The 20065-nt window shown below is 46.1% G+C and overlaps 1 protein-coding gene across 1 annotated transcript; it reads left to right on the top strand.

The window, feature by feature from the left end:
* Window positions 1–16210: 16210 nt before the first annotated feature.
* LOC147976516 (serine carboxypeptidase 1-like) lies at window positions 16211–18328 on the top strand. The gene is made up of 6 exons (XM_087518838.1): window positions 16211–16587; window positions 16728–16835; window positions 16922–17196; window positions 17270–17521; window positions 17607–17821; window positions 17896–18328. Exons 1-6 carry the CDS (start codon window positions 16311–16313, stop codon window positions 18164–18166), a joined length of 1398 nt encoding a protein of 465 aa, XP_087374964.1. The 5' UTR covers window positions 16211–16310; the 3' UTR covers window positions 18167–18328.
* Window positions 18329–20065: the final 1737 nt, after the last annotated feature.

The following is a 20065-nucleotide window of genomic DNA, read 5'->3' as shown; positions in this document are numbered from 1 at the left end:
ATCCTTTCTGCAGTAGAGGACTAGTTGGTGGCTCTCAAGAACATGCTCCATATTTTCCAACAGTCTACTGGCCTAAAGGTAAATTTTGGAAAGTCTTCAATGGTGCCACTAAATGTTGATCCCACAGAGGCACAGAGGTTGTCTACCATCCTGGGATGTAATCTGGAGCAGTTACCTTTCACATATTTGGGTTTGCCTCTTGGTACAACAAGACCTAGAATCATTGATTTCATGCCTCTAGTGGATAGTGTTGAAGAAGACTGTCTGTTAGCTCTGCCATGCTCAACCAAGGATCCATGTTGCAATTGCTCACATCTATCCTTACTTCAATGCCCATATACTTCCTCTGCAGCTTTCATATCCCACCTGGTATTATCAAACAGTTGGATAGGATTTTCAGGCAGTGTTTGTGGAGAGGGAATTCTGATGTGCCTAAGCAATCCCTAGCTGCCTGGGATTTAGTTTGTAGACCAAAGTATAAGGGAGGTCTTGGCATCCTAAACCTCAATGTTCAGAACCAAGGTCTGCTTCCCAAACAAATGCATAAGTTCTATAACAACAGCAGGTTCCTTGGGTCCAGTTGATTTGGGATAGTTATTATCATGAAATTGGTGATGGAGAAAGGTTGATGATGACGATGGTGACGGACTTCCCTCTCCAGAGCCCCGAACGGACTCTAGATCAGCCCTCCTGAGAGAGTTTAGGGCTTGGCGGCGGCTCCATATCGTAAAACGCGATGAATCCTTCTTCCTGGCTTTTTTCTCCCCGAAAGTGAATATATGGAGTCAGGGTTGAGGTCGGTGGAGCATCAGGGGGCCCACGAGGCAGGGGGCGCGCCCAGGGGGGTAGGGCGCGCCCCACCCTCGTGGACAGGTGGAGGCCCCCCTGACGTGGATCTTCCTTCTAGTATTTTTATATATTCCAAAATAATTCTCCGTTGATTTTCAGGTCATTCCGAGAACTTTTATTTCTGCACAAAAATAACACCATGACAATTCTGCTGAAAACAGCGTCAGTATGGGTTAGTTCCATTCAAATCATGCAAGTTAGAGTCCAAAACAAGGGCAAAAGTATTTGGAAAAGTAGATACGACCGAGACGTATCAACTCCCCCAAGCTTAAACCTTTGCTTGTCCTCAAGAAATTCAGTTAATAAACTGAAAGTGGTAAAGAAAAACTTTTACAAACTCTGTTTGCTCTTGTTGTTATAAATATGTAAAGCCAGCATTCAAGTTTTCAGCAAAGATTATGTACTAACGATATTCACAGTAACATTTAGGTCTCATGTTTAATCATATGAATGACATAATAAACTAGCGAGCAATAATAATAAATCTCGGATGACAATACTTTCTCAAAACAATCATGATATGATATAACAGGATGGTATCTTGCTAGCCCTTTCTGAGACCGCAAAACATAAATGCAGAGCACCTTTAAAGATCAAGGACTGACTAGACATTGTAATTCATGGTAAAAGAGATCCAGTCAAGTCATACTCAATGTAAACTAATTGTAATGGATGCAAATGCGGTGCTCTCCAACTGGTGCTTTTTAATAAGAGGATGATGACTCAACATAAAAGTAAATAGATAGGCCCTTCGCTGAGGGAAGCATGGATTTGTAGAGGTGCCAGAGCTCGGTTTTGAAATGGATGTGAATAATATTTTGAGCGGTATACTTTCATTGTCAACATAACAACCAAGAGATGGTGATATCTTCCATGCTACACACATTATAGGCGGTTCCCAAACAGAATGGTAAAGTTTATAGTCCCCCTCCACCAACAAGCATCAATCCATGGCTTGCTCGAAACAACGAGTGCCTCCAACTAACAACAGTCTCGAGAGAGTTTTGTTTGCAATTATTTTGATTTGATTTGCATAAAGCATGGGACTGGGCATCCCGGTGACCAACCATTTTCTCATGAGTGAGGAGCGGAGTCCACTCCTCTTGAGAATAACCCGCCTAACATGGAAGATACGGACAACCCTAGTTGATACACGAGCTATTCGAGCATACAAAACATAATGTTTATTTGAAGGTTTAGAGTTTGGCACATACAAATTTACTTGGAACAGCAGGTAGATACCGTATATAGGTAGGTATGGTGGACTCATATGGAACAACTTTGGGGTTTATGGAATTGGATGCACAAGCAGTATTCCCGCTTAGTACATGTGAAGGCTAGCAAAAGACTGGGAAGCAACCAGCTAGAGAGCGACAATAGTCATGAACGTGCATTAAAAATTAATCAACACCGAATGCAAGCATGAGTAGGATATAATGCACCATGAACATAAATATCGTAGAGGCTATGTTGATTTTGTTTCAACTACATGCATGAACATGTGCCAAGTCAAGCCACTCGAACCGTTCAAAAGAGGATACCACCTTATCATACCACATCACAACCATTTTAATAGCATGTTGGCACGCAAGGTAAACCATTATAAGCTCCTAGCTAATTAAGCATGGCATAAGCAACTATAATCTCTAATTGTCATTGCAAACATGTTTATTCATAATAGGCTGAATGAGGAACGATGAACTAATCATATTTACAAAAACAAGAGAGGTCGAGTTCATACCAGATTTTCTCATCTCAATAAGTTCATCATATAATCATCATTATTGCCTTTCACTTGCACGACTGAATAGTGTGGATAATAATAACAGTGCACGTGCATTGGACTAAGATGGAATCTGCAAGCATTCAATTCAAGAGAGAAGACAAGGTTGATCAGGTCTTATTAACAAAATCATTCCGAATAACATGAAACCGGAGAATTTTCGAATAACACTAGGTTACCTCAATGGGGATATGCACATCCCCAACAATAAGAATATCATATTTCTTCTTGAAAGTAGGAAGAGGAAATTCAAAACCTCCAATAGTAATTGTTGAAATTTTTCCAATAGAATTGATACTGTGGACTTGAGGTTGTTTCCTTAGAAAGTGTACCGTATGCTCATTACCATTAACATGAAAAGTGACATTGCCTTTGGTGCAATCAATAACGGCCCCTACAGTATTCAAAAAGGATCTTCCAAGAATAATAGACATACTATCGTCCTCGGGAATATCAAGAATAAACAAAGTCCATTAAAATAGTAATGTTTGCAACCACAACTGGCACATCCTCACAAATACTAACAGGTATAGCAGTTGATTTATCAGCCATTTGTAAAGATATTTCAGTAGGTGTCAACTTATTCAAATCAAGTCAACGATATAAAGAGAGAGGCATAACACTAACACCGGCTCCAAGATCACATAAAGCAGTTTTAACATAGTTTCTTTTAATGGAGCATGGTATAGTTGGTACTCCGAGATCTCCTACTTTCTTAGGTGTTCGACCCTTAAAAGTATAATTAGCAAGCATGGTGGAAATTTCAGCTTCCAATATCTTTCTTTTATTCGTAACAATATCTTTCATATACTTAGCATAAGGATTCATTTTAAGCATATCAGTCAAACGCATACGCAAAAAGATAGGTCTAATCATTTCAGCAAAGCGCTCAAAATCCTCATCATCCTTTTTCTTGGATGGTTTAGGAGGAAAAGGCATGGGTTTCTGAACCCATGGTTCTCTTTCTTTACCGTGCTTCCTAGCAACAAAGTCTCTCTTATCATAACATTGATTCTTTGATTGTGGGTTATCAAGATCAACAACAGGTTCAATCTCTACTTCATTGTCATTACTAGGTTGAGCATCAACATGAACATCATTATTAACATTATCACTAGGTTCATGCTCATTACCAGATTGTGTTTCAGCATCAGAAATAGAGATATCATTAGGATTCTCAGGTGTGTCAATAGTAGTATCACCTGAAGCATGCAAAGTCCTATTATTTTTCATTTTCTTCCTTTTAGACGGACTAGGTGCATCAATATTAGTTCTCTGAGAATCTTGCTCAATTCTCTTAGGATGGCCCTCAGGATACAAAGGTTCCTAAGTCATTTTACCACCTCTAGTCATAACTCTAACAGCATTATCATTCTCCTTACTATTTAATTCATTGAGCAAATCATTCTGAGCTTTAAGCACTTGTTCTTCTTGAGTGGTAACCATAGAAGCATGTTTTCTAATAAGTTTTAGTTCACCTTTAACATTAGCCATATAATCACCCAAGTGTTCAAGCATATCAGCATTGCGTTTTAATTCCCTACCAAAATAAGCATTGAAGTTTTCTTGTTTAACCATAAAGTCATCAAACTCATCCAAGCATGGGCTAGCAAACTTAGTAAATGGGATTTCAGCTTTATCATATCTATAGAGAGAATTTACCTTTACTACCTGTGCCGTGTTATCAAGACCATGTATTTCTTCAATAGGAGGTAAATTCTTAACATCTTCAGCTTTAATACCTTTTTCTTTCATAGATTTCTTTGCCTCTTGCATATCTTCAAGACTGAGAAATAGAATACCCCTTTTCTTCGGAGTTGGCTCAGGAGTTGGTTCAGGAATTGGATCAGGGATTGGATCAGGAAGTGTCCAATTATTTTCATTAGTAAACATATTATTCAAGAGAATTTCAGGTTCATCTGGTGTTCTTCCCTGAAAACACAACTAGCACAACTATCCAGGTGGTCTCTGGAAGCATCGGTTAGTCCATTATAAAAGATATCAAGTATTTAATTTTTCTTAAGAGGATGATCAGGCAACGCATTAAGTAATTGGAGAAGCCTCCCCCAAGCTTGTGGGAGACTCTCTTCTTCAATTTTCACAAAATTATATATTTCCCTTGAAGCAGCTTGTTTCTTATAAGCGGAGAAATATTTAGCAGAGAAAAAATAAATCATATCCTCGGGACTACGCACACAACCAGGATCAAGAGAATTAAACCATATCTTAGCATCACCCTTTAATGAGAACGGAAATAATTTAAGGATATAATAATAGCGAGTTTTCTCATCATTAGTGAATAGGGTGGCTATATCATTTAATTTAGTAAGATGTGCCACAACAGTTTCAGATTCATAGCCATAGAAAGGATCAGATTCAACCAAAGTAATTATGTCAAGGTCGACAGAGAATTCATAATCCTTATTGAAGGAAATATGCCCTAGAGGCAATAATAAAGTTATTATTTATTTCCTTATATCATGATAAAAGTTTATTATTCATGCTAAGAATTGTATTAACCGGAAACATAATACATGTGTGAATACATAGACAAACAGAGTGTCACTAGTATGCCTCTACTTGACTAGCTCGTTAATCAAAGATGGTTATGTTTCCTAACCATGGACAAAGAGTTGTCATTTGATTAACGGGATCACATCATTAGTTGAATGATCTGACTGACATGACCCATTCCATTAGCTTAGCACCCGATCATTTAGTATGTTGCTATTGCTTTCTTCATGACTTATACATGTTCCTATGACTATGAGATTATGTAACTCCCATGTGCCGGAGGAACACTTTGTGTGCTACCAAACGTCACAACGTAACTGGGTGATTATAAAGGTGCTCTACAGGTGTCTCCAAAGGTACATGTTGGGTTGACGTATTTCGAGATTAGGATTTGTCACTCCGATTGTCGGAGAGGTATCTCTGGGCCCTCTCGGTAATGCACATCGCTTAAGCCTTGAAAGCATTGCAACTAATGAGTTAGTTGCGGGATGATGTATTACGGAACGAGTAAAGAGACTTGCCGGTAACGAGACTGAACTAGGTATTGGATACCGACGATCGAATCTCGGGTAAGTAACATACCGATGACAAAGGGAACAACGTATGTTGTTATGCGGTCTGACCGATAAAAGATCTTCGTAGAATATGTAGGAACCAATATGGGCATCCAGGTCCCGCTGTTGGTTATTGACCGGAGACGTGTCTCGGTCATGTCTACATTGTTCTCGAACCCGTAGGGTCCGCACGCTTAAGGTTTCGATGACAGTTATATTATGAGTTTATGCGTTTTGATGTACCGAAGGTTGTTCGGAGTCCCGGATGTGATCACGGACATGACGAGGAGTCTCGAAATGGTCGAGACATGAATATTGATATATTGGAAGCCTATGTTTGGATATCGGAAGTGTTCCGGGTGAAATCGGGATTTTACCGGAGTACCGGGAGGTTACCGGAACCCCCCCGGGAGATATATGGGCCTTAGTGGGCCTTAGTGGAAGAGAGGAGAGGTAGCCAGAGATGGGCCGCGCGCCCCTCCCCTCCCTTGGTCCGAATAGGACAAGGAGAGGGGGCCGGCCCCCCTTCCTCCTCTCTCTCCTCCGCGAATCCTATTCCAACTAGGAAAGGGGGGGGGAGTCCTACTCCCGGAGGGAGTAGGACTCCTCCTGGCGCGCCTCCTCTTGGCCGGCCGCCCCCCCCCCCTTTGAGCCTTTATAGGCAGGGGCACCCCCTAGAGACACAAGTTGATCCACGTGATCATATTCTTAGCCGTGTGCGGTGCCCCCTTCCACCATAGTCCTCGATAATATTGTAGCAGTGCTTAGGCGAAGCCCTGCGATATTAGTACATCAAGATCGTCACCACGCCGTCGTGCTGACGGAACTCTTCCCCGACACTTTGCTGGATCAGAGTCCGGGGATCGTCATCGAGCTGAACGTGTGCTAGAACTCGGAGGTGCCGTAGTTTCGGTGCTTGATCAGTCGGGCCGTGAAGACGTACGACTACATCAACCTAACGCTTCCGTTGTCGATCTACAAGGGTATGTAGATCACACTCTCCCCTATCGTTGCTATGCATCACCATGATCTTGCGTGTGCGTAGGAATTTTTTTGAAATTTCTACGTTCCCCAACACTTATCAGTAACAAAGATAGGTGAAGTAGCATAAGCAGGATCATATTTCATTCTAGCATTCAGAGTTTTTTGTTTCAACTTAGCTAATAATTTCTTAAGATCACTCCTATCATTCCAAGCAAGAAAATCTCTAGCAGTTTCTTCATCCATAACATAGCCCTCAGGGACAATAGGTAATTCATATCTAGGGGGAGAATCTTCATCATCATTTTCATAAATATTATTAGTTTCAACAATTTCATTCTCTCTAGCCCTAGCAAGTTGTTCTCTCTGTTGGAAAAGGCAGTGCCTAGGAGGCGCTTAGGCACGCCTAGGCGCTAGGAAATGGCCAAACGCCTCACATAGGGCATAAGCAGAAGTCTAGGCAGAGCAAGAAAATTTGTCTACCCAAACGAGAAATCATGCCATATTGCACTAATATGACAAAAGGGCCATATTCCAATCGTAGTAGCTGGTCGTTAACATACTTATATGCCCTAAATTAATAAAATACACATATAATAACCACATATACACCCTAATAGTAAAAATTATATAACCGCCTAGGCTGTGCCTAGCGCGCTTAAGCACCGCCTAGGCACTAGGCAAAGGCCAACCGCCTCGCTTACGCCTACCGCTTTTTCCAACCTTGGTTGTTCATCAAGAAATTCACCAAGTGGCACAGTAGTATCAAGCATAGAAGTAGTTTCATCATAAGTATCATGCATAGCAGAAGTGGCATCATCAATAACATGCGACATATCAGAATTAATCGCAGAAGCAAGTTTAGGTGTCGCAAGCTTACTCAAAACAGAAGGTGAATCAAGTGCAGAGCTAGATGGCAGTTCCTTACCTCCCCTCGTAGTTGAGGGATAAATCTTGGTTCTTGGATCTTTCAAGTTCTTCATAATGATAAGCAGATATAAATCCCAAGTGACTCATAGAATAGAGCTATGCTCCCCGGCAACAGCGCCAGAAAATAGTCTTGATAACCCACAAGTATAGGAGATCGCAACAGTTTTCGAGGGTAGAGTATTCAACCCAAATTTATTGATTCGACACAAGGGGAGCCAAAGAATATTCTCAAGTATTAGCAGCTGAGTTGTCAATTCAACCACACCCGAAAACTTAATATCTGCAGCAAAGCGTTTAGTAGCAAAGTAATATGATAGTAGTGGTAACGGTAGAAAAAGGTAACGGTAGCAAAAGTAACATTTTTGGTGTTTTGTGGTGATGATAACAATAGCAACGGAAAAGTAAATAAGCGAAGAACAATGTATAGAAAGCTCGTAGGCAATGGATAGGTGATAGAGAATTATGTCGGGTGCGATCGATCATGTAACAGTCATAACCTAGGTGACACAGAACTAGCTCCAATTCATCAATGTAATGTAGGCATATGTATTCCGAATTTAGTCATACGTGCTTATGGAAAAGAACTTGCATGACATCTTTTGTCCTACCTTCCCGTGGCAGCGGGGTCCTAGCGGAAACTAAGGGATATTAAGGCCTCCTTTTAATAGAGTACCGGACCAAAGCATTAACACATAGTGAATACATGAACTCCTCAAACTACGATCATCACCGGTAAGTATCCCGATTATTGTCACTTCGGGGTTAACGGATCATAACACATAATAGGTGACTATAGACTTGCAAGATAGGATCAAGAACTCTCATATATTGATGAAAACATAATAGATTCAGATCTGAAATCATGGCACTCGGGCCCTAGTGACAAGCGTTAAGCATAGCAAAGTCATAGCAACATTAATCTTAGAACATAGTGGATACTAGGGATCAAACCCTAACAAAACTAACTTGATTACATCATAAATCTCATCCAACGCATCACCTTCCAGCAAACCTACAATGGAATTACTCATGCACGGCAGTGAGCATCATGAAATTGGTGATGGAGGAAGGTTGATGATGACGATGGCGACGGATTCCCCTCTCCGGAGCCCCGAACGGACTCCAGATCAGCCCTCCCGAGAGAGTTTAGGGCTTGGCGGTGGCTCCGTATCGTAAAACGTGATGAATCCTTATTCCTGGTTTTTTCTCCCCGAAAGTGAATATATGGAGTCAGGGTTGAGGTCGGTGGAGCTTCATGGGGCCCACGAGGCAGGGGGCACGCCTAGGGGGTAGGGCGCGCCTCCCACCCTCGTGGACAGGTGGAGGCCCCCTGACGTGGATCTTCCTTCCCGTATTTTTTATATATTCCAAAATAATTCTCCGTTGATTTTCAGGTCATTCCGAGAACTTTTATTTCTGCACAAAAATAACACCATGGTAATTCTGCTGAAAACAACGTCAGTCCGGGTTAGTTCCATTCAAATTATGCAAGTTAGAGTCCAAAACAAGGGCAGAAGTGTTTGAAAAAGTAGATACGACGGAGACGTATCAAAGGCCCGGCCATACGGCTTGGGGCTCAAGCTCCATCTTCGACCCATGCAGCGCTAAAACGGCTGCTACCTTATTACAGGCCCGAGGTGTAACACCCTCGATGCGACTATAGCTCCCACGTGTCGAGGCACGACTTAGAGATATAATCGCATTGAAGGCATGTGTCGCAAGTTAGGATATCTTCACAACATCCCATGTAATGTAAATAATAAAGGGGAGATAACATAGTTGGCTTACACTCGCCACGTCAATCAAGTACATAAATAACATTACATCATCCAAACACTCATGGACCGACTACGGTGCCAAAATAAAAGAGAACCCAACACGCGACTCGGTCCCAATCACCCCCAACTGGGCACCACTACTGATCATCGGGAAAGGAAACATAGTATCGTTGAGAGTCTTCGTCGAACTCCCACTTGAGCTCATACGCGTCTCCTGGAGCGGAATCATCAGGCCCTGCATCTGGTGTAATAGTAATCTGTGAGCCACAGGGACTCAGCAATCTCGCACCCTCGCGATCAAGACTATTTAAGCTTGTAGGTAAGGCAAGGTAAAATATGAGTGGAGCTGCGGCAAGAGACTAGCAAATATGGTGGCTAACTTATTCGCAAAAGAGAGCGAGAAGAGGAGGCCAAGTGCGAGCGAGAAACTAGAGAGCAACCTGCGCAAACATTACTCCAACACCGTGTCGACTTCCCAGACTCCGCCGAGAAGAGGCCATCACGGTAACACACTCAGTTGATTCATTTTAAATAATTAAGGTTCAAGTTATCTACAACCGGACATTAACAAATTCCCATCTGCCCATAACCGCGGGCATGGCTTTCGAAAGTTCAATCCCTGCAGGGGAGTCCCAACTTAGCCCATGACAAGCTCTCACGGCCAACGAAGGAATAGACCTCCTCCCAAGACGTTCCGATCAGACTCGGTATCTCGGTAATTCAAGACACTTCGACAGGTTAAAACAAGACCAGCAACACCGCCCGAATGTGCCAACAAATCCCGATAGGAGCTGCACATATCTCGTTCTCAGGGCACACTCAGATAGGTCAAGCTACGAGTAAAACCAACCCTCAAGTTTCCCCGAGGTGGCCCCGCAGGCTGCCCGGTTCAAACCAACACTCAGAGGGAGCACTGCCCGGGGAGGGGGGTTAAAATAAGATGACCCTTGGGCTCCGGTAACCCAAGGGAAAAAGAGGCTAGGTGGCGAATGGTAAAACCAAGGTTGGGCATTGCTGGAAAAGCTTTAATCAAGGCGAACTATCAGGGGGTTCCCATTATAACCCAACCGCGTAAGGAACGCAAAATCCGGGAACATAACACCGATATGATGGAAACTAGGGTGGCAAGAGTGGAACAAAACACTAGGCGAGAGGCCGAGCCTTCCACCCTTTACCAAGTATATAGATGCATTAAGATAACAAGGCAATATAATGATATCCCAACAAGTAAATAAAAGATGTTCCAACAAGGAACGGCCTCCAATCTTCACCTGCAACTAGCAACGCTATAAGAGGGGCTGAGCAAGCGGTAACATAGCCAATCAACGGTTTGTTAGGACAATGGTGGGTTAGAGGTTTGACATGAAAATTTGGGAGGCTTGCAAGCAAGTGGTAGGCATCGTAGCAATGGCATAGCAAAAGAGCGAGCAAACTAGCATAGCAAAGATAGTAGTGATTTCGAGGGTATGATCATCTTGCCTGCACAGTTGTCAGAGTTGACTGGATCCTCGAAAGCAAACTCAACGGGCTCCTCGTTAGCGAACTCGTCTCCCGGCTCTACCCAAACAAGACAAACAAGAAACAAGGACACAATCAACCACGTGCAAGAACAAGCAATGTGATGAAATGATGATATGCTATGCGGGATGCGATGCGGGATGCAAAATGCAAGATATGACAGGAAACGCATGAACCTGGCCTCAACTTGGAATTCCAAGTGTGCCACTGAAAAGATGAGATGAAACCGCTTGAAAACGATATAAAGAACGCCGGAATCGGAGTTACGGTTTGGAAATGGCAAGCGATTCAAAAATGACGCCGGTCTGCGATTTACAGCAAGTAGGCATCTAAATGCAATGAGATGAACATGCTACAGTATTCAAACATGGCGTCCAAGTATATGGCAGGTAAGCATTCAAGATGCTTAACAAAAGTCTAGCACTGAGCTACGGCCAATTCATCCATTAACAGGTTCAAACAAGCATGGCAAAAATGCAAATGGTAAAACAGATCTCAGACTTAGTGAAATTAACACTTGTCTGGAATTTCAGATCATATAGCCCTCTTCGGAGCAACAAAATAACATGCTACAGGACTTGAACATGACAAAGAAATACATGGCATGGAGCTACTCAATAAGCTTAACAAAAGTCCCTTAGTGACCTTGAGCCAAAAGGGATCACAAAATATACTAACAAGCATACGAACATAGCAAAAACATAATCAGTTTTCAGACTTAGTGAAAACTGGGACATGCTGAAACATAACTCACGAAGGCATGTTTACGAGCTCGATGCACTCACCATGGTGGAAGTCATGGCAATACAAGCATACATCCCTTAAGAAGGCACAAAAATCAAGCTAGAAATGGCAAGAAAAATGGCATAGCATGCACGGATCAACTACAATAACATCGGCAAAACCGCAAACAAGTTGACGATCTACCCAGATTCGCAACGAAGCAAAAGTAGAGCTAGATTGACCCAAGCTAGGATGCTCCATAATTGCAAACAAAGACATGGATGGATAGAGCACTACAAGATTAACAAAACTCCCTTACTGATCATCCTCAAAAGAGGCACGGATCACTAGGAAACAACAAGAATATATGGCATCATGAGATAAACAATCCCAGGACTTAGTGAAGTCACTAAGTCCCTGAAAACAGAATTAGCAAGTGCACCACTTTGCAAGCTTGCACAAGTCACCACACACATCCTAAATATACATGGGTTGCACCTCTGGAAAGATGACAAAACCCTTAACAAAACATATGAAGAACTCACGAGCATATTATGCACACATTAATCATGGCAAAAATGACAAAAGTGCTAAACGGAGTAACAGATCTGACAATTAACTCAAGTAGCCCTCTTCTAACATCATTTCAGGCATCAAGATGAGCTCAAATGAAAATGATGCAATGGAATGAAATGATGTACTCTCTGAGATGAACATTTTGATATGCTATATGCCCAAATCGGAGCTACGATGCAAAGTTACAGGGCCCCGAACAGGAGCACTTGGACTAAAAATTCTGGGGACTTGGGAAAAAATTCAACCTCCGGATCTGGATCTAGGGTTTGCACGGAAACCGAGGCAAACTCCGGCGGCACTGTAGCAGCTCGAGGACCGCCGGAAATAGAGCCGTGGCGGCCGGATCTCTCACCGGAGAGGCCGCCGGCGACGAGGAGGCGGGGCGCCCGGAGCTTCACGGAGGCGGGGCGGCGGCCGCGGGGCGCGGGGCTACCGGCGACAAGCTTGGCGGCGGGGGCGGCGAGTGGCGAGGCGGCGGTCGCCGGCCGGTGCGGCGGGGCGGCAATGGCGCGCGGCGGCGCTGGCCACCGGGCGCGGGGATGAGGGAGGCGCGAGGCGCGGGGCGGCTCGGGCCCGATCCGGCCCGGGGCGGGCTCCCCGTGGGCCGAGCGGGCCGCGGCAGCGGTAGGTGGCGGCGTCCACGTGGCGCGTGCCGAGAGGGCGCGGGCGGCGGCGGACGTTGTCCGGCCCGCTCCGGACACGTCCGGCGGCGGCGGATCTGGGATTTTTAGGGTTAGGGAGGAGAGGATCCGCGAATTGGAATGGGGGGTGTATATATAGGCATAGAGGGAGCTAGGAGAGTCCAAATGAGGTGCGGTTTTCGGCCACGCGATCGTGATCGAACTCTCTAGGACATGGAGCAGAGTTTGGTGGGTTTTGGGCCAAATTGGAGGGGTGTTGGGTTGCAACACACACGAGGCCTTTTCGGTCCCTCGGTTAACCGTTGGAGTATCAAACGAAGTCCAAATGGTACGAAACTTGACAGGCGGTCTATCGGTAGTAAACCAAGGACGCTTGGCAAGTCTCGGTCCATTCCGGAAATGTTTAATCCCCACACACGAAAGAAAGCTAGAAATGGCCACCGGAGGAGAACGAAGCGCCGGAATGCAAAACGGACAACGGGGAAAATGCCCGAATGCATGAGACAAACACGTATGCAAATGCAATGCACATGATGACATGATATGAGATGCATGACAACGATAACATCACATGGAGACACAAACCCGAACCCGAGAAAAATAAATATAACTTAACGCCCGAAACGGCAAGAGTTGGAGTACAAATAGGGAAAGTTATATCCGGGGTGTTACCTGAGGGCAATGAACAATATCAAAAGAGCTAAAATTTAACGAGGCAAAAGGCTTGATCTCCTTAAACAAGACACCATTTGGAGCGAGGTCATAACTCGAGAACTTGATCGCCTGGACCAGCAACATCGCATCAGTTTCCACGACTGCGTGGCCAATGCCCATTTCTTGCGCCTTGTAAATTGCATGGATGCAGGCTTCCGCTTCCGCTTGTAATGCATCAGAGACATAGTTCAGGCGCCCAGTAGTAGCACTCACAACATCACCATCATGGTCCCGTATGACATATCCTGAGGCGCCAGATATTGTCTCCTTGTTAAAACTGCCATCCACATTTATCTTGAGTATGCCCTCGGTAGGTTTTGTCCAACCTTCCGGTTGTTTCACTGTCTCCTGTTTCTCCCTCCCAAAAAAGTTTTTATACTCCTCCGTTGTACTCTTGATCTGCCACAACAAAGCATTGATCTCAATTTTTTCTTCTTTTCTGCTCGATGTTTGTTTCTGGCGTTCCACCAAAACCACAACAGGGCTAATATACTAGTAGTTTGATCAAGACTTCCTTGAAGCAGAGTCTTCACAACTTCCTTTGGGTCATGTAGAGCCATACACTCAGTTCGGAACTTCGAATATGCTCCAAATCCATCTCTCTCCAGTGACCTCGTACCATTGTGCATTGAAATAACAGGTGGCTTCCATCTTCATCCCATCTATGGCAGACTGGGCACAACGTATCAACACCAATACCTCTTCTCTTTAGATTGACGCGCACCGGCAGACTATTAGTTGCTATTCACCACATAAACTATTGGACTTTCATAGGGCATGGCGCTTGCCAAATAGACTTCCAACTGAAACTATCAAGTTCCTGGTTTGAGCTACCTTCCTCCCCTGCGCGGACCAGCTCCATCCGTTTGCAAAGTTTGTATGCAGATTTCACTAAGAAGCATCTGCGATGATCCGGGTGCCAAGCCCATCCGTCCTCCATTTCATCCTTAATCGGGAGTGCCAGGATAAGGTTGGCGTCCGGAGCCCAAATGATCGATTTTACGAGTTGTTCATCCCACGTCGCTGTGTATGGGTTCATGAGTTCCGCTGCCGTTGTAACGACGATGTTCCTCCGTGGCGTGAAAGGCTTTCTATCCCAGTTCCGTGGGAGCCATGGGTCCTCCCAGATTTTTACTGTTGTGCCATCCCCCACTCGCTTGATAATTCCTTGCTTGAGCACCTCCATTCCTTGCAGAATGCTCATCCATGCATATGATATCCCATCTTTTTCTACAACATGGAAGATGTCTGAATCTGGGTAGTGCCTAGCCTTTAAAACCCGGGCACAGAGTGAGTCCAGGTTATCGAGCAACCGCCAAGCCTGCTTAGCTAGCATGGCTAGATTAAAAGTGTGGATATCCTTAAAACCTAACCCCCCCCCCCCCTCCTTTTTTGATCTTGTGAGTTTTTCCGCGGATAGCCAATGTATCTTCTGATCATCCTCCTGTTGCGCCCAGAAAAACCTACAGATCATCGCTGTCATTTGCTCGCAGATCCCCTTTGTGATATCAAAAACCGACATTGCAAAAATTGGAATTGTTTGGGCACACGCTTTTATACGGATCTCCTTCCCAACCTTAGTTAGCAGTTTCTCTAGCCATCCCTGTATACATTTCCATATTCTATCCTTCAAGTATGCAAATGATTTTGTTTTGGATTGGCCGACATAAACCGGAAGCCCCAGATATCTCTCGTTTCCAAGTCTCCCTAGTCAGACCCATGCGTTCCATCATCCTTTTGCGAATCTCTATTTTTGTGTTCTTACTGAACATGATGGTTGATTTATCCACATTGATTGTTTGCCCCGAGCAGTCTTCATATAGTTTCAGGATATTTTGCAGGTGAAGTATACTATCTTCTGAAGCTTTCAGAAGAGTTAACGAGTCATCTGCAAACAATAGATGATTAAAGCTCGGTGCATTGCGACATATCTTTACTCCTTCCAGCAGTCCACCTTGTTCGCCACTATTTAGCAGACAAGAGAAGGCTTCCGCACAAAGCAGAAATAGATACAGCAAGATTGGGTCTCCTTGCATTAGTCCTCTCTCCGGGTTTAGCTGCTCTGTGAGAGTATCATTAAATCTGAATCTGTAGTTCACCGTGGTACAACATTTCATGACCAGCCTCACCCAGTTCTCTGCAAATCCCATTTTTTCATCATTGCTTCCAGAAAATGCCACTCAACTCTATCATATGCCTTACTCATGTCGAGTTTGATGGCCGCATACCCCCTGCGCACCAGACCTGTTGTTCTGCATAAAATGAGTTACTTCATAGGCTAACAGTATGTTATCCGTGATAAGTCTTCCGGACACAAAAGCACTCTGATTGGGGGCGATCACTTCGTAGAAAAAGAGATGATGAACCGTACCTGGTACTTCCTTTGTAAACTAATCTAGCGTTTAGATCTAAAAGTTTTTATATTAGTTTACAGAGGAAGTAGTAATTTTCTCTACCGAATCGGTTAATAGCAGAGACAAGTAATGTCGAAAAAAAAATACAGCACAGAGAAGTACGCGGCTAAACGAGCGGGGTAAATTGTCCACTCCTAATCAAAAGCATATCCTATTATAGGCGAAGGCTCCCCCAAAATGGGCAGATCAACAGCCCGCGATAGTACAGCCGAGCTCAAAACAGAGCGCGGACACCCAACCGACGAACCAGAGAGAGCGAAATAGGCCGGTCTCCTGCCTATAAACACCCGGCGGTCTCCGTTGGGAGCTCCGCCATTTTTCCTCCCGCGAGCAAAATGGCGCTGAGAGCGCTGCGCCTCTCCGTCGTCGTCGTCGCGGTCGTCGCCCTCTCCGCGCTCCCGCGGCGGGCCGACGCCGCCCCGGGCATCCGGCCAGGGCACAAGGAGGCGGACGTGATCGTCGCGCTGCCGGGGCAGCCGCCGGCCGTGCAGCTGTGGCAGTACTCCGGCTACATCCACGTCAACCGGGCCGCGGGGAAGTCGCTCTTCTACTACTTCGTGGAGGCGCCCGTCGACCCCGCTCACAAGCCGCTCGTCCTCTGGCTCAATGGAGGTAAAAGAAAGAACATATACATTTCTTCATAGGGGAGGAGGAGAATCTGTACGTAGCCAGGATGCTTTCTAACGTGCAATCGGATCAATGCATGTGGTAAGAGTTACGTTCATCGATCGGTTAATTTTATTGATTGACAGGGCCTGGCTGCTCTTCCTTCGGGATTGGAGCGTTCCAGGAGGTTGGCCCCTTCCGTGTCGACACGGAAGGCAGGACCCTCTGCCCGAACCCCTACTCCTGGACCGCCGGTCAGTCCCCCACCCTCAACAGCTTGCCGGTCGATGGCATTTCAACTATGCTAACAAAATGGCCGGCGTGGTGTTGGGTGGTGCAGCGGCGAACCTGCTCTTCCTGGAGAGCCCCGTGGGCGTGGGCTTCTCCTACGCCGTGAACGAGGAGGTGTACAAGACCATGGGGGACAACATGACCGCCATCGACTCGCACATCTTCCTGCTCAGGTGGTTCGACCGCTTCCCGGAGTACAAGGGCCGCGAGTTCTTCATCGTCGGCGAGAGCTACGCCGGCCACTACATCCCTGAGCTGGCCGTCACCATCGATGTCCAGAACAAGAACCCCAAGCTCACCCCCATCAACCTCAAAGGAATCTCCGTGAGTACTGCCCATCAGAGCCAACAATTGTCCGTCAGCTTGAGATCGATGAGTAGTAACACGTGTGTCTCAGATCGGGAACGGCATACTGGAGTTCGCGGAGGAGCAGGCGGAGCTGTACGAGTACCTGTGGCACCGCGCCTTCATATCGGACGCGGCGCACGACACCATCGCCAAGCACTGCAAGGGCCCCGACGACCTGTCCACCGTCTGCCAGGCGGCCAGGGACACCGCCTACGGCAACACCGGCGACATCAGCGCCTTCAACGTCTACGCGCCTACTTGCCACGACAAGAAAGTCAGGCCAACAGACTCCAAGTGCACGGTATGTACCACTGTACATGCTACTTGAACTACTGGTTGATATGAGCGGCAGCTGCACTGAACGGAGTACATGCATTGGTGTGCAGGACATTGCTGGTCCGTGCCTCGCACACTTTGTGGAGGCGTACTTGAACCAGCGCCAAGTGCAAACGGCGATCCACGCCAACACGGCGCTCAAGTATCCGTGGGTCGGGTGCAGAACCCGGACGTACAACCTGAAACGCTTCGGGGACTCGCCGACGTCGATGCTGCCGCACCTCAAGGCCCTGGTCACCACCGGCATCCGCATCTGGCTATTCAGGTCAGCAGCACTTCTCTTCAGTCGATCCTACCGGTGTGCAGATCACTAGTGAGAGCATTGCCGTGGCGGTGCAGCGGCGACTTCGACGCGATGGTGCCGGTGACGGCGACGAAGCGGTCGGTGGAGAAGCTGCAGCTGGGCGTGGAGAAGGACTGGCGGGCGTGGTCGCCGGGGCCGGGCAAGGACGTGGCCGGGTACGTGATCGCGTACAAGGGGCTGGTGCTGGCCACGGTGCGCGGCGCCGGCCACATGGTCACCGTCGACCAGCCGGAGCGGGGGTTCGCGCTCTTCACGTCCTTCCTCCGAGGCGAGCCGCTGCCGTCCGCAGCGCCGCAGACCGACTGAGGCTGTTGGCAGGGCGTGTGCGTGCCTCGCGTGTGTATGATGATGATCGATGGTTGGCTTGGCTTGTGCTGCTGCCAGTGGTGGGTGTGGGGAAACTCCTGTACGTACGTAGCCCTTTGGCGCTGACTGATATTACTCACACTTGATTGGCTTCTCTCTCCACCCTACTCGTGTACCCCCGTGGATTGTTTATCATGCACACGGCGGCGCCATGGCGGCGGCACAGCGCATACGTATGCTTCATGGATGACTAGAACGTGAAGGTTGTTGACAACAGTTTTTGACACAGAAGAAAACGTAATCAAGATGGCCTCAAATGAAAGAGTGTCCAATATGAAAACATTCCGTATGGTCAAAATGAACATTTTTGATGTTTGGGTCATCACCATCCGATCTCATCTCGCGGGCCGAAGATGTGCTCGGAGTGCTAATATTTGGCATTTGGAGTACTGTTTAGCTGATTACACGTCCAAGAAAACCTCAGATGAAAAACTATTCTACATGGATTGTCTTCGCCTTGTTGAGGCAATTGATTTTTGAATTTTGAATCATTTCAATCTAAGGCCATATGCAAAAGTTACAGCCACAACTACGCGATGCAACGGTAGATGGTTGGATTGTTCGGGTTGGAAACCGGGTGATCCGGCCGCCAAACGTCGGGGCTATTGTCCAGGCAAACAACAGAAGGTTCGAATTAAAGTCGGACGATCCGGGATGAAACCCGGACAATTCTGATAAACGTCTGGCTCGGAGTCCAGACATCCGGCAATGATTCACGTTTTTCTCTGTTGTTGCAGAAGTGATGGCCTTGAATTGAAAAACGTTCAACATAAAAGTTGTCCGTCTCGTCAAAGCGGACAAATTTGCTCTTGGGAGTATCTCCATCAGATGTCTTGTGCGCCCTGTGGGTCCCAAAAACCGATCTGATGTCTTATACCTATCTAAATCCAAGTTCGGTTAATTTTGGAAGGATTTGGAGTCCTTTTAGTGTACGGAAAGTCCAGGCGTCTCATAAATAGATGACAGGTGATGGCCGATTAAACAACACGCAATCGATCTATCATATACCAATCACAGCGTTAATGCCTTTTGCTGGTTGGTTTCATTATCACAAAGCCGCTCCCAAATTGGCATCCTCTATGGCCGTCATACAAATGAAGGCCACCATCTTCATCCACATATTGTTTGCACCACATCCTTCCTTCCTAGGTGAAAGGATCGATATGGTTGACTAGAGGGGGGGGGGGGTGAATAGGCAACTACCAATTTTTAGCATTTCTTTACCAAATTAAACTTTGCATCAAAGTAGGTTGTATAGATGTGCAACTAGGTGAGCAACCTATATGATGCAATAACAACACGCATGCAAGCAAGCAAGGGTAGAAACACTAAAGAGCTTGCACAAGTAAGGGTAAGAGATAACCAAGAGTGGATCCGGTGAAGACGAGGATGTGTTACCGAAGTTCCTTCCTTTTGAGGGGAAGTACGTCTCCGTTGGAGCGGTGTGGAGGCACAATGCTCCCCAAGAAGCCACTAGGGCCACCGTATTCTCCTCACGCCCTCTCACAATGCGAGATGTCGTGATTCCACTATTGGTGCCCTTGAAGGCAGCGACCGAACCTTTACAAACAAGGTTGGGGCAATCTCCACAACTTAATTGGAGGCTCCCAATAAGACCACGAAGCTTCACCACAATGGAATATGGCTCCGAGGTGACATCAACCGTCTAGGGTGCTCAAACACCCAAGAGTAACAAGATCCGCTAGGGATGAGTGGGGTAATCAAAAATCCCTTGGTGGAAGTGTAGATCGGAGCCTTCTCAACCACCCCCGAGCAAATCAACAAGTTTGATTGGCTAGGGAGATAGATCGGGCAAAATGAAGCTTGGAGTATTTAATG

Source organism: Triticum urartu, chromosome 4A, assembly GCF_056163025.1.
Source record: "Triticum urartu cultivar PI428250 chromosome 4A, HENAU_Tu73, whole genome shotgun sequence".
NCBI lineage: Eukaryota > Viridiplantae > Streptophyta > Magnoliopsida > Poales > Poaceae > Triticum > Triticum urartu.
This window is presented reverse-complemented; position numbering and strand designations above follow the sequence as displayed.